The sequence below is a fragment of the Pyrus communis genome, chromosome 4 (genome assembly GCF_963583255.1).
Source record: "Pyrus communis chromosome 4, drPyrComm1.1, whole genome shotgun sequence".
In the NCBI taxonomy this organism is placed as follows: domain Eukaryota; kingdom Viridiplantae; phylum Streptophyta; class Magnoliopsida; order Rosales; family Rosaceae; genus Pyrus; species Pyrus communis.
In genome coordinates, this window is record NC_084806.1 from 22809603 (window position 1) to 22821945 (window position 12343).

At 36.3% G+C, this 12343-nt stretch overlaps 1 protein-coding gene across 1 annotated transcript; it reads left to right on the forward strand.

Moving 5' to 3' along the window:
- Window positions 1–8505: 8505 nt before the first annotated feature.
- On the forward strand, window positions 8506–10564 carry LOC137732486 (xyloglucan endotransglucosylase protein 7-like). The gene is made up of 3 exons (XM_068471801.1): window positions 8506–8796; window positions 9587–9780; window positions 10168–10564. The coding sequence occupies exons 1-3, from the start codon at window positions 8506–8508 to the stop codon at window positions 10562–10564; spliced, it is 882 nt and encodes a 293-aa protein (XP_068327902.1).
- The last annotated feature ends 1779 nt before the right edge of the window (window positions 10565–12343 follow it).

Sequence of the window (12343 nt, forward strand, 5' to 3'; positions counted from 1 at the left end):
CTCATGTTCACAAAACAAAGGAAAACAGATTTATACATTGTAAATATAAGAAAGAGAACACCTAAATACTCCAACGATCCAATGTTGAATGGCTAGAATCTTCAAGCAATATTCTTCCTCTCCTTTACGGCACAAGAGGTTTTGGTGAGTTTAGGGGGTTATGGATGAAGTAGAATGATGGATTTAGGTTTGGGATGGATGTAGGGGACGGCAAGGGTTGGTTTTGGGCAGAAAATATGGAGAATGGTGAAGTATGGATGTGTTAGAGGGATGAGATGATTTTCTGGCGTGAATGGTGAATGAATGCCCCTTTGTGGCTGCTACAAGGATGTTTCTTTATATGATTTCAGGAATTAAAACCCTAGGTTATTTAGGTAAACAGAAATTAAGTCCAAAGCTTCTAGAAAATAGGAAATCAAAACAGAATTTTAAAGGAACTTAATTAAAAGTTGCGGCAAGGGCTTGTAAGAAAGGAATGCTTTTTATTTCTGAAATTAGGCAAGAATTTTGGTGTAGAAAAGGGTATGTGAGTTATGGCTGAGCTTGGTATGAAAAAGGAATGTGTTTAAATGGTTTAAAACAGGAAACAAGGCCCCTCCTTGCACGGCAAGGAAGGGAAACACAAAGGGGACACACGACAATGACTTTAGGTTTGCAAGGGACATTGTTTTATGACCTAGAATAGGTAGGAGCCTTTGATATTGCTGAAATATGGAGTCCTTAAAGATTAGGAAAGATTAAACCAAAATAGGAAACCTTGGCTTAACTTTCCTACTTCAAGTAGGAAACCTTCTTTGACTAGGATTCCTCATTTGATTAGGAATCCTCTTGTGATTAGGAATCCTCTTGTGATTAGGAATCCTAACTTCATTAGGTCTTCAATTTCGTCCATCTCTTTTGCTCCAAACATAAGCTATCCATTCCAAGTCCAATTTTGCTCCAAAATGCACCATTTTGCTTCCTTAGCCATATGAACCTAAAAACACACAAAAGAAGCATAAAGGACTAAAATAACTAAGGAAACACAACGTAAATGCATGAGAACAAGCCAATTAAGTCGCATAAATATGCTCCTATCACCTTTATATTTTACTTGCGGTGGGTGTCGAAATCTTTGACGTTTGGGGTATTGATTTTATGGATCATTTTCCTTCATCTCATGGTTTCCTTTATATTTTACTTGCGGTTGATTATGTGTCAAAATGGGTGGAAGCAAAAGCCACCCGTACTAATGATTCGAACATGGTTGCAGATTTTGTCAAAACTAACATATTTGCTAGATTTGGAATGCCAAGAGTTCTTATAAGTGATGGAGGGTCCCACTTTTGCAATCGAACCATTGAAGCTTTGCTCAAGAAATATAACATCACACATAAGGTGGCAACACCTTATCATCCTCAAACAAGTGGGCAAGCCGAGGTTTCTAATCGGGAAATCAAGCAAATTTTGGAGAAGGCCGTTGGGCCAAACCGGAAGGATTGGAGTTTGCGTTTGAATGATGCATTGTGGGCATATCGTATGGCCTACAAAACACCAATTGGAATGTCCCCATTTCAGCTCCTCTATGGGAAACCATGTCATCTTCCCGTTGAATTGGAGCACAAAGCACATTGGGCTGTAAAACGTTCAAGATGGACATTGATGCTGCTGGAATCCATAGGAAGCTTCAATTGAATGAGCTTGAAGAGATAAGGCATGAAGCATACGAGAACGCTTTGATTTACAAGGAGAAGTCAAAGGCATTCCATGACAAGATGATTCGTAGCAAGACATTTGTTTTAGGGCAGAAAGTCCAACTCTTCAATTCCCGCCTTCGCTTGTTTCCAGGTAAGTTACTTTCTAAATGGATTGGCCCGTTTGTTGTTATTAATGTATTTCCTTATGGTGCAGTCCAAATTCAAAGCTTAAAGACCGGGCAAGAGTTCAAAGTGAACGGACATCGGTTGAAGCCATGCTATGAGAACTTTGAAGAGCATGTCGTGGATGGTGCAAGCTTCCATGTCGTGGGCCCCATTGAAGTTTAAGAGGAAGAATCGTCCGGCTGGAAGACGTTAAAGCAAGCGTTTCTTGGGAGGCAACCCATGCAAATAAAGAAGAACTAGGAAGCTCCAAAGCTCCATAACCAGATTTGCGTTCCTAAACCCTACTCTTTATTGCTTTTACTTTGCCATGTTTGTCGTGTTTGTTAGTTGTGTTATTTGGTTGTTTGTTTGTGAGTCTATGCTTAAAACATTGAGGACAATGTTTAGTTTAAGTGTTGCCGAGGGGGGGGGGGGTTTAAACAAAGTGTTTTTCATGAAAATTCGTGGGATTTTATCACCTATCATTTCTGAAGTTGTTTTTCACTGTTTTTAAGTGTTTTTAGTGTGTTTTGAAGTGTTTTTTATGTGTCTTAAACAGAAAATCCCAAAATTTGAAAAAAAAAAAATCAAAAAAGAGTGTTTTAAAAACCCAAAATGAGTTGTTTTTAGAGTCGTTTTTAGAGTCGTTTTTTATTTTTGCATTCAAAAATGAATTCTAAGTGTTTATTTCATTACTTTGCTTACTATTGCTTTAAGAACTTTTGTTTATCCTTACCTTTCTTTGTTAGCCAATACCTTAGCCCCGTTACAACGTTTTGAATTCGATCTTGATTGTTATGTGTTTCAATATGTGGAGTTTAAAATTGGTTTGAACATATGGTATCCCTGGTTCTCGCATCTAAGTAGTGGCATTCCATTCATGAGATCATATACATGTTAATAATTCCAGAAATTGCCTTCATTGTTATGACATATGTGAGTATTAGTTTACATATTTACATCAATCTTCTCACATATACCTAGTGTAGGGAGTGTAGTAAGAAAATCTGTGTGAAAATAGAGTGTATCCGGTGAGGAATTGGGGGATTCTCTAAGGCATGTTACTACATTCAAAATCATGTTTTAATTCATTAAATGGGAGCTAGTGTGTGGTAACTATGGTTAAGTATATGCTTGAGGTAGGGATAACTAAAATCTATGAATGTAGTGTTCTTTAATGTGTCATGTTCATTGGAAATCCCTGAGGTACATGTTGGAAGGTCTAGATTGTGTTTTGTTTGTTTTGTTTATTTCATTTTGCTTGAGGACTAGCAAAAGCTAAGTGTGGGGGAATTTGATAGGAGCATATTTATGCTACTTAGTTATGTTGTTTCCTTGCATTTAGTGAGTTAATTACTATTTATTTTAGTCTTTTCAGCTATTTTCATATGTTTTCAGGTCCTAATGGCAAAAGGAGCAAGAAAGGGCATTTTGAAGCTAAATGGAGTAGTTTTGGGCATGGATTGGATAGCTTAACCATGGAGCAAAGAGGATGGACGAAATTGAAGTCAAGAAGGGCTAGGAAAGGCTAAAAATCTGGAGAAACGAGTCCAAATGCAAAGAAGATAAGGAAATAGCAAGAAATAAGGAACCTTATCCAACCTTATCTTATCCTATCCTAACCAACCTTATCCTTTCCTAACTCTAACATTATCCTATCCTATCCTATCCAAATCAGGTTAGGACTTAAATCTAGCTAATTAGAGGGGATTAGTTACACATTTAAACACCTAAGTCAAATTCTAGAAGCATAAACCCTTTGTATGCCGCATGTAGGCCATTCCTTGTAGGTTTAGGAGTTGCAATCCTTCCTCTATACCTATGCCGTGTGTTCTTGTCCCTTTAAATTTAGGAATCTGCCCTAAACACTCTTTCTAGAACACATTATCTTCTCCCCTAGAAATGTGCCGCACCTATCCTTCTAGAACCCCCTAAAACCATGCCGTGCATTACCTATCCCATTCCCCTTTGGTTTCTGCCTAGACTAAACCCTTTTCCCATGGGATTGTGCAATCCTTTTCCTTCACTAATTATGCATAATGAGCCTATAAATACAGCCCTCTGCCACACCATTCAATTCATCCATTCACTCATTCATTCATTCACACTTTCAACCATCAAACACCACAATTCACCCTACACCACCTTAGTGCCGCAAGCAAGGAGAGGAGGACTTGTGCAATATTACATCCAAGGGAGTGCCGTGCATGCCATTGGAGTGTGGAGCGTTTCTTGGTTCTTTCTATCCTTAGTCTTAGTTTAATGTTTATGTTAATTTGGTTTTCAATTATGATGAACATGAGGAACTAATTTATTTTTAGTTGGAGGTGAATTCGAAGCCATGATTATATGTTTTATATGAATTGATTACGCCTGGTTATTGTTTCTTAAGGCATGAATGTGATTTGCTTATCTAAGTTATTAAAACTTGTTTATGCATATGGGTTGGGGGTCGACACTTAATTTGCATGCATGAATCTGATGCTAGAATATAAGGGGGTTTCATGTAATAGTTATTCACTTATATTCACGAGTAGTGGAGGTTGCTAGTCACAATCGCATTAAGTAAATCCTTGGTATAAGTCTCATGCGTTTCATAGTGATGAAGGCCTTGTCAATGCTTATGGTTTTCACAAAACTTAATGACTGTTGATATTATCTTTAATATGCGTTTCATATAAAGAACTTGAGAAAGATAATTTGGTTGTAATGCGTTTTCATTCAATTCGATGAAATAAGGAAAATTTGATGGTTAGTTGTGCGATGCAACTAACTTGGGGTGTTGTCATTCACAGTTTAAAGGAATAATAACTGGAAATTGGTTCATATGCATATATCATGTGTGGAGAAGGACCCTCTAACTAGCCTTTCACTCATTTAAATTCGTTTTTCCAAAGTGTTTTCATCAAAGTTTTCGTTTTAAGTTTAAAATTCGTCAAAAACAATCCCCCTTTCATTTAGTCTTCTTATTTGAGTCAAAACCTGTTTTCTTTGAGTCTTTTGAGTCAAGATAAGGTTTATTGTCGTCCAAAACACTTGTTGAGTCTAAAATTGAGTCTTTTTAATTGTTGGTTGCTGTTTAAAGTTAGATTTGAGTCTACAGAGTCTAGTTTAGTGTTTTTGAGTCTTATTTATGTTGATTAGCATCCCTAGTTAATCCCCGGTCTAGAACGATCCCTACTTACATATCTACTACAATTGTCACAAATAGGGTTTAATTTGTGTGTCAAGTTAATTTTCACATCAATTAACTGTGACATCACTAATTAACCCTCAGATTTTCCTTTAGTTATTGGATTGGATGACATCATTCGACAACCCAAAGCGGTCTTCAAAAGTTCCCTACATGACATCATAATAGAGATACAATCAAAGATCATTACGTTCTATGAAAATCATAAGTATTGACAAAGCATTCGTAACTATGACATCATGATACTCATGCCAGGAATTTAACTTAACATGATTGTGATAAACAACCTTAACTACTTGTGAAGATAAGTTTGTAACGATTATGTGAAACTCCCTTATATTCTAGCATCAAATTCAAGCATGCAAACTAAGTAGGCCTCCTTAATCAACATACAAGAATAAGTTCTTAATAAAACAATTAAGTAAATTGCATTCACAATTTATGAAATCACAACTGGAATTAATCAATTCATATCACAAATATAATCATGGTTTCAAAGCCTCCCCTAGCTAAAACGAGTTTAGCCTCTCATGTTCACAGCAAAACAAAGAAAACTTAAATTAAACAATGAAAACAAAAGATAGATCACACCTAAAAACGTTCCCACAATCCAACTTGAATGCAAAAACAGTCCAAGGCTTCTTCTCCTCTCCTTCTTCCTTGCTAGGCTACGACGCAAAGGTTTTGGGGATTAGTTTGGATGTGTTTCTGGGTTAGGAATGGATTTGGGTTGGTAAGGGATTGCTGCAAAGTAGAGGAATGGTGTATGGATGTGTGGTTGAAGGTATGAATATGGGGATGGTGGAGAATGAATCTAGGCTGTGGCTATGAGTGGTGAGAGCTCTCAATGATGACTGAATTCCCTTTATGAATGAATAGAATGTCTCTATGGGTGCGGCAAAGTCTTAGGAAAGATCAATGAGACTTAGCTATTTTGTCCAAGAGCATTGAGGGTCAGAATCTCCTCAAAATAGCAAGTAAGATTAGAAATTAAAGGAAATAGGAAGGTGACATGTGGCAAGAAAAGGGAAAGGGAGATTAAAACCAGAAAATAGGAGAGAAAAGGAATGTAGGGTGCGGCATTGACTAGGATTAAGAAGGAATGTGATCTTGGGACACAAATAGGGAAGAAACAATCCCTTTGCACGGCAAGGATTTAGAATGGAATAGGAATGTGTTTTAAGGTTGAAATTAGGTAAGGATTTAGGCTACCTTGTGTGGCAAGGAATAAGGAAAGGGAAAGGGGTACGGCAAGGGCTAGAATGGTGCAAGGAAAGTTCAGTTTGTGTCCTAGAATGCATAAGAGACCTTCAATGTTGCTGGAACTTAGGACATTTAGGATTAGGAAGGGTCAAACCAAAATAGGAAACCTTGGCTTAACTTTCCTACTTCAAGTAGGAAACCTTCTTTGATTAGGAATCCTAACATCTTTAGGTCTTCAATTTTGTCCATTCCTTTTGCTCCAAGCATATGCTATCCATTCCAAGTCCAATTTTGGTCCAAAAGGCTCCAAAATGCACCTTCTTGCTACTTTAGCCATATGGACCTACAAACACACGAAAATAGGTTAAAATACAAAAATAACTATGAACTAACAATATAAATGTAAGAAAACAAGCTAACTAAGTCGCCTAAATATGCTCCTATCAAATGGTGCAGCATAAGCTTGAATTTATAGGCTAGGTTTTGCACAATTTCTGAAGGAAAAGGATTGCACAATCCTAAGGGAAAAAGGTTAAGGTTTGGCAGAAACCAAAGGGAAAGGGATAGGGAATTTCGCCAGAAATTAGGTCTTCTAGAAACTAGGTATTTTGTGGCAGAAATTAGACTTCTAGAAGGGATAAAGGGCAGATTTCTAGAAGAACATAGGCTAAGGGGTGCGGCACCTTTGTAGGAGAGGGATTACAACTCCTAAACCTTCAAGGAATGGCATATATGCGGCACATAAAGGATTAGGCTTCTAGAATCTGAGTTATGTGTTTAAATGTATATCTAATCCCTTCTAAATAGCTAGAATTAAGGCACAAACTGATTGGATAAGATAAGATAGGATGGGATAAGGTTGGTTAGGATAGGATAAGATAAGGTCGGATAATGTTCCTTATTTCTTGCTCTTTCTTTATCTTCTTTGTATTTGAACTTCTTTCTCCATATTTGTAGCATTTCCTAGCGTCTCTTGACTTCAATTTCGTCTATCCACTTTGCTCCATAGTTAAGCTATCCAATCCATGCCCAAAACTGCTCCAAATGGCTCCAAAATGCACTTTCTTGCTCCTTTTACCATTAGGACCTACAAACATACGAAAATAGCTTAAAAGACTATAATAAGTAGTAATTAACTAACTAAATGCAAGGAAGCAACATAACTAAGTAGCATAAATATGCTCCTATCAAGTTCCTCTTCTGGAAGTAGATTTCGAGAATGATAATTGAATGTAAGTGGGGAGCAACCTAGTGAAGTACTTTTTTTATCCCACTACACTGGAGATTTTTAACGAGGCTTCCTTTACTCCCCCAGTCTCCATGTGCTTTTCTTATTTTTACAGAAATGAAAACTGAGGTTCAGATCAAAAATATATCCACGTCGTTATTGAGCCAAAGAATGGTTAAGTTTGGTGACCCGGTGCCTTATTGGACATAATACATGGTTGAGTAATTGGGTGACCCCGTGCATGATTGCCCCATAAATAACTTGATTATTGTTTTAGTATAATAGCATTAAGTACACTAATGTCAAGTCTCAAATGGCTTGTGGAAAATCAGTGGCTTTTGAGAACAAGCCCAGTTTTATAGGAGGGAGGGGACAGTGTTTTTTTTGTTTTCAGTCTTGGGTGAAATTAGTCATTGTAGTCGATAAAGCAAAGATGTATCCGTTTTCTTCGTATTTTAAACAAAACCTACTAACCAAACGTTACATTAACTCTTTAGGTAAAATAAGCAAAGGGTTTTATTTATTGTTATTATAAAAAATGAACGAGAGTCGAACTCATCTTACGGCCGCTTGTACAAAGTAAAGTAAAACTATAAGCATCATATAAATCCGTAAATCAAGTACATAAATTGCATAAACCCTCAAATTCAAGACGAGCAAAGCACTAGCAAGGTCAATGCACTTGTAAACCAATGGTTCGTTAAACAAGTGTGGAACAATTGGTTAAATGGTGGTTGGTGCTTCTCTATAAACTGGGTGGCCACCACGTTCAAGCCTCTAAATCAAGTCAAACAGTATTTTTGTTGTTTTAGATTGTTTCCCTTTTGACTTGGTTTGCGAGTATATGTTTAAATAATAGACGACCAATGAATGACAACTTTTGATCATCTGTGTTTGAATAAAATGCAAGCCACGAACAAGTTCCATAATATTAATTGTTGCTCATCTTCGCGCTTATAAATAAGCTGTCTTCCATAACCATTTCCTTAAGTTTCTCTTTTTGTTCATATTTAGCAATATTAACCATTAAAATTCAAGCAATGGTTTCTGCTTATTCTTCTTCCAATGTTTCAGCAGTGTTGTTGGGTTTTGTTTTCATGATCAGCACTTCCATGGTTGCCTTTGCTGACAAGTTTTACCAAGATTTCTACATAACATGGGGAGGGGATTATCATGCAAAAATGCTTAACAATGGAGACCTCCTTACTCTCTCTCTCGACAATGTCAGTGGCTCAGCTTTTGAGTCATACAATGAATATCTATATGCAAAGATTGATATACAGATCAAGCTTGTACCTGGAAACTCTGCTGGCACTGTCACTACATTCTATGTAAGTTTCCTGAGAGTTAAATATTATATACAAGTAATTTTATGGGAAACAAATGAGAGGTGTTTTCCATTAAATCACTTAAAGCGACATTTAAGTGATTTTACGGGAGAAAAAAGTGCTTCTTTCCAAAAGTAATCCTAGTCTTTTCTAAATAACTTTCAAATTTAAGATTACACACACACACACACATGTATTACTCAGTGGTTCTGCAAAATGGGTGTCAAAATGTGTGTCAAAAATAGATATCTCTTGATCTTAACCCATTTTTGACACACATTTTGTGGGGCCAACATTGTAATGCATTTCAACGATTCAACCGTCTATATTTTAGACATTCCCTTAAAGATTATGCCTACCACAAATTACTCAAATCAAAAAAATCTTATGACGTTGGATTAAATAATAGTCATTTTAGTGTTTTTTTTTTTTTTTTTTTTTTTTGAACCGTGTATGTTTGAATTCATCATTCATACATTATCCCTTGCTAAAAAAAATAGATAAATTAACCCAAAACTGTTAAGATATTTTTCTGCAATGAAACACTAAAATAATTACCATTTAATCCAGTAATCATATGGTTTCGGATTTGGGTAACTTTTGGTAGACTTGATCTTTCAAGAAAAACTTACAAAATGAACGATTGGATTATTGAAATACATTAAGGAGTGAGCCTACAAAGTATGTCAAAATGTGTGTTAAAAATGAGTATACTCCAATCCTAACCCCGATGTATATATACATATAATGCAAGAGTTTATGTATTAAATTCTGATGTAATTATATGTTTCAGTTATCATCAACTGGGTCATCTCATGATGAGATAGACTTTGAGTTCTTGGGAAACGTTACTGGTAAGCCTTACATTCTTCATACTAACGTGTTCTGCCAAGGCAAGGGTAACAGAGAACAGCAATTCTATCTTTGGTTTGACCCCACTGCTGATTTCCACACCTATTCTATACTCTGGAATCCCCAAAATATTGTGTAAGTAAACATCTATAATTAATTATCATCAATTATTGTCCAAATTTTCCTCCTTTATATTTATTTTCAATTTTCTAATCATATTTTACTGATGCAATTTTTCATAACACTCTCCAATGAAAAAGAGATTATAATATGTATAATAGACTAGTAGATTGTACAACATTTTTTTTCGAGTGAAAACTTTTTAATTTATTGAAAGAAAAATTATTATGATCAAACTGTTAAGTACATGTTACCAGGTGTCTGTGCAATAATTATTATGATCAACTGATGTCAGTAATCATATATGATATCTCCAGCATTATTCTTGATCGACTATCTTATCAATAATTAATTGGGCCCTGTTATAATTATGTGCTAAAATACTCGTGTGTGTATATGTAGATTCTTGGTTGATGACCTCCCAATTCGACAGTTCAAGAACCAGGAGTCGTACGGTATTCCATTCCCCAAAAACCAGGCTATGAGGTTATACTCCAGTCTCTGGAATGCTGATAACTGGGCCACAAGAGGTGGACTTGTAAAAATCGATTGGAGCCAATCGCCCTTCACTGCCTCCTACACGAACTTCAATGCCGATGCTTGCATATGGTCTTATGGTACTTCTTCTTGCGAGTCAAACTCCAATAAAGGAGCATGGTACTGGAAGACGCTTAATTATGCGGATCAAGGGAGGATTCAATGGGTGCAAAAGAATTATATGATTTACAATTATTGCACAGACACAAAGCGATTCCGTCAAGGTATTGCTCCAGAGTGCTATCTTACCAATTTTCCCTAGAGTGGTGACAACTCAGCCCATATATAGCGATTCATTTGGTTTCTGCCTAGGAAGTGTGTCTACCTCTGATTTGATTTGGTCCCAATAAAACATAAACGCACGATTTCTCTTAAAATGTTATAGGCAGTGTGTTTTCCTTCTTTTTGTTTTTCTTTGAACATTGTTTTATTTTTGAAGATTTTGATTCTTCTTGTATGACTATGAGGATGTAGGCGCAAACTGTCAAGCCTTGTAAGAATCTTGTGTTCTTGTTGGGTTGATTTGTTTTGTTAATGTGTTTTGATGGGTATTTTTTCTTTGTTATTATTGTTTGTCAATGGTCATATTTTATCGATAGCAATAGATTTTGTAAGGTGCAATAACAACATATGAATATAATAGTTATTGAGGATGAACTTGTAATGTATACCAAAATCACTCGTTTCTCATTTATATGATACCACGCCCTTAGTTGCAGAAACCAATAGAACAAGAGGAAGTATACACTCAATTTATTGACAAATATGAAAAAAAACAAAACCATCACACTTTAGAGATACATCATACATATAAGCTTAACAATAAAAAGAAAAAATAGAAACAATTACCGTAGACGATCGATAGGCTTGTGCACGAGAACAACGGAGATTTGGATGGAAGATTGTAAGAAGCTCAAAGCAGGCAAGTCATGGTCCTCAACAACTGGGTACAAAAATGCTCTAGCTCTTTTGGCACTCCTCACAAACAAAACGCTTCCATCTTTCATATAATTCCTAATATGCTTAAGAATCTTTACCTTATATTCTTATTCACCCTCACCAAAGCTGCCAAAAATATGCAGTCATATTCTCCAATCTTCTCTCTTAATTTTCACAATATCATTTGTCTCAAACTTCATCCTCTTTGATAGCTCAACGTCCGTAGCCACAATTTTCGAGCCACATCTAGCCTTCTCATCAATATCAAAGTTGTCGAATTGAGTGGCATTGGCCCTGACCCAACAAAGGGTACCTTGTTGGGATGCACCACCCCATTGTCAACGAGAACCTTTTTCTCCAAATTGGCTAGTAAGACATAGTTGCTGTTAGAGGTGGCAAATCAATTCATTGGGTTGTTAATGGATACCCATTAAGACCCATTTATAGAGGTGAATCGGTAACAGTGATGATGGTGTTGGTTGATAGGAGCATATTTATGCGACTTAGTTAGCTTGTTTTCTTGCATTTATGTTGTTAGTTCCTAGTTATTTTAGTATTTTAAGTTATTTTCGTGTGTTTGTAGGTCTAAAGGGCTAAAGTGGCAAGAAAGTGCATTTTGGTGCATTTTGGAGTAGTTTTCTGCATGGAATGAATAGCACATGCATGGAGCAAGGTGGATGGACGAAACTGAAGTTCAAGAAAGGTTAGGAATATGCTAAAGAGATGGAAGAAATTAATTCAAGACTTGGAAGAAAAGGAATCAGCTACAAAGAAGGAAACATGAGTCAAGCTTCCTTATTTTGACTTAGTCAATCCTAATCTTTTCCTACTTAAATTCCAGCTGTTGGGGGGGTTCCTAATTAATTTAGGACACTTAAATATAAGTTCTAGAAGCCCTAATCTCAGTCAAAGAGGGATGTTGCACCTTTCCCTTCTTTCCCTTTCCTTGCCGTGCAAGGAAGTCACTTTCCCTCTCTCCCTAGGTACTGCCGCATATCCCTTACTGATGTGAAATATTCTAACACTCAAATTAAAACCCTATGATTGTAGTATATGAAAGTAGGGATCGTTTTAGGCAGGGGATTAAAAGGGATGCTAATCT

Coding starts and splice junctions, on each gene's coding strand:
- LOC137732486 (XM_068471801.1), top strand. CDS start 8,506: ATGGTTTCTGCTTATTCTTCTTCCAATGTTTCAGCAGTGTTGTTGGGT. Junction 8,797..9,586: donor GCACTGTCACTACATTCTAT/GTAAGTTTCCTG, acceptor TATATGTTTCAG/TTATCATCAACTGGGTCATC. Junction 9,781..10,167: donor TGGAATCCCCAAAATATTGT/GTAAGTAAACAT, acceptor GTGTATATGTAG/ATTCTTGGTTGATGACCTCC.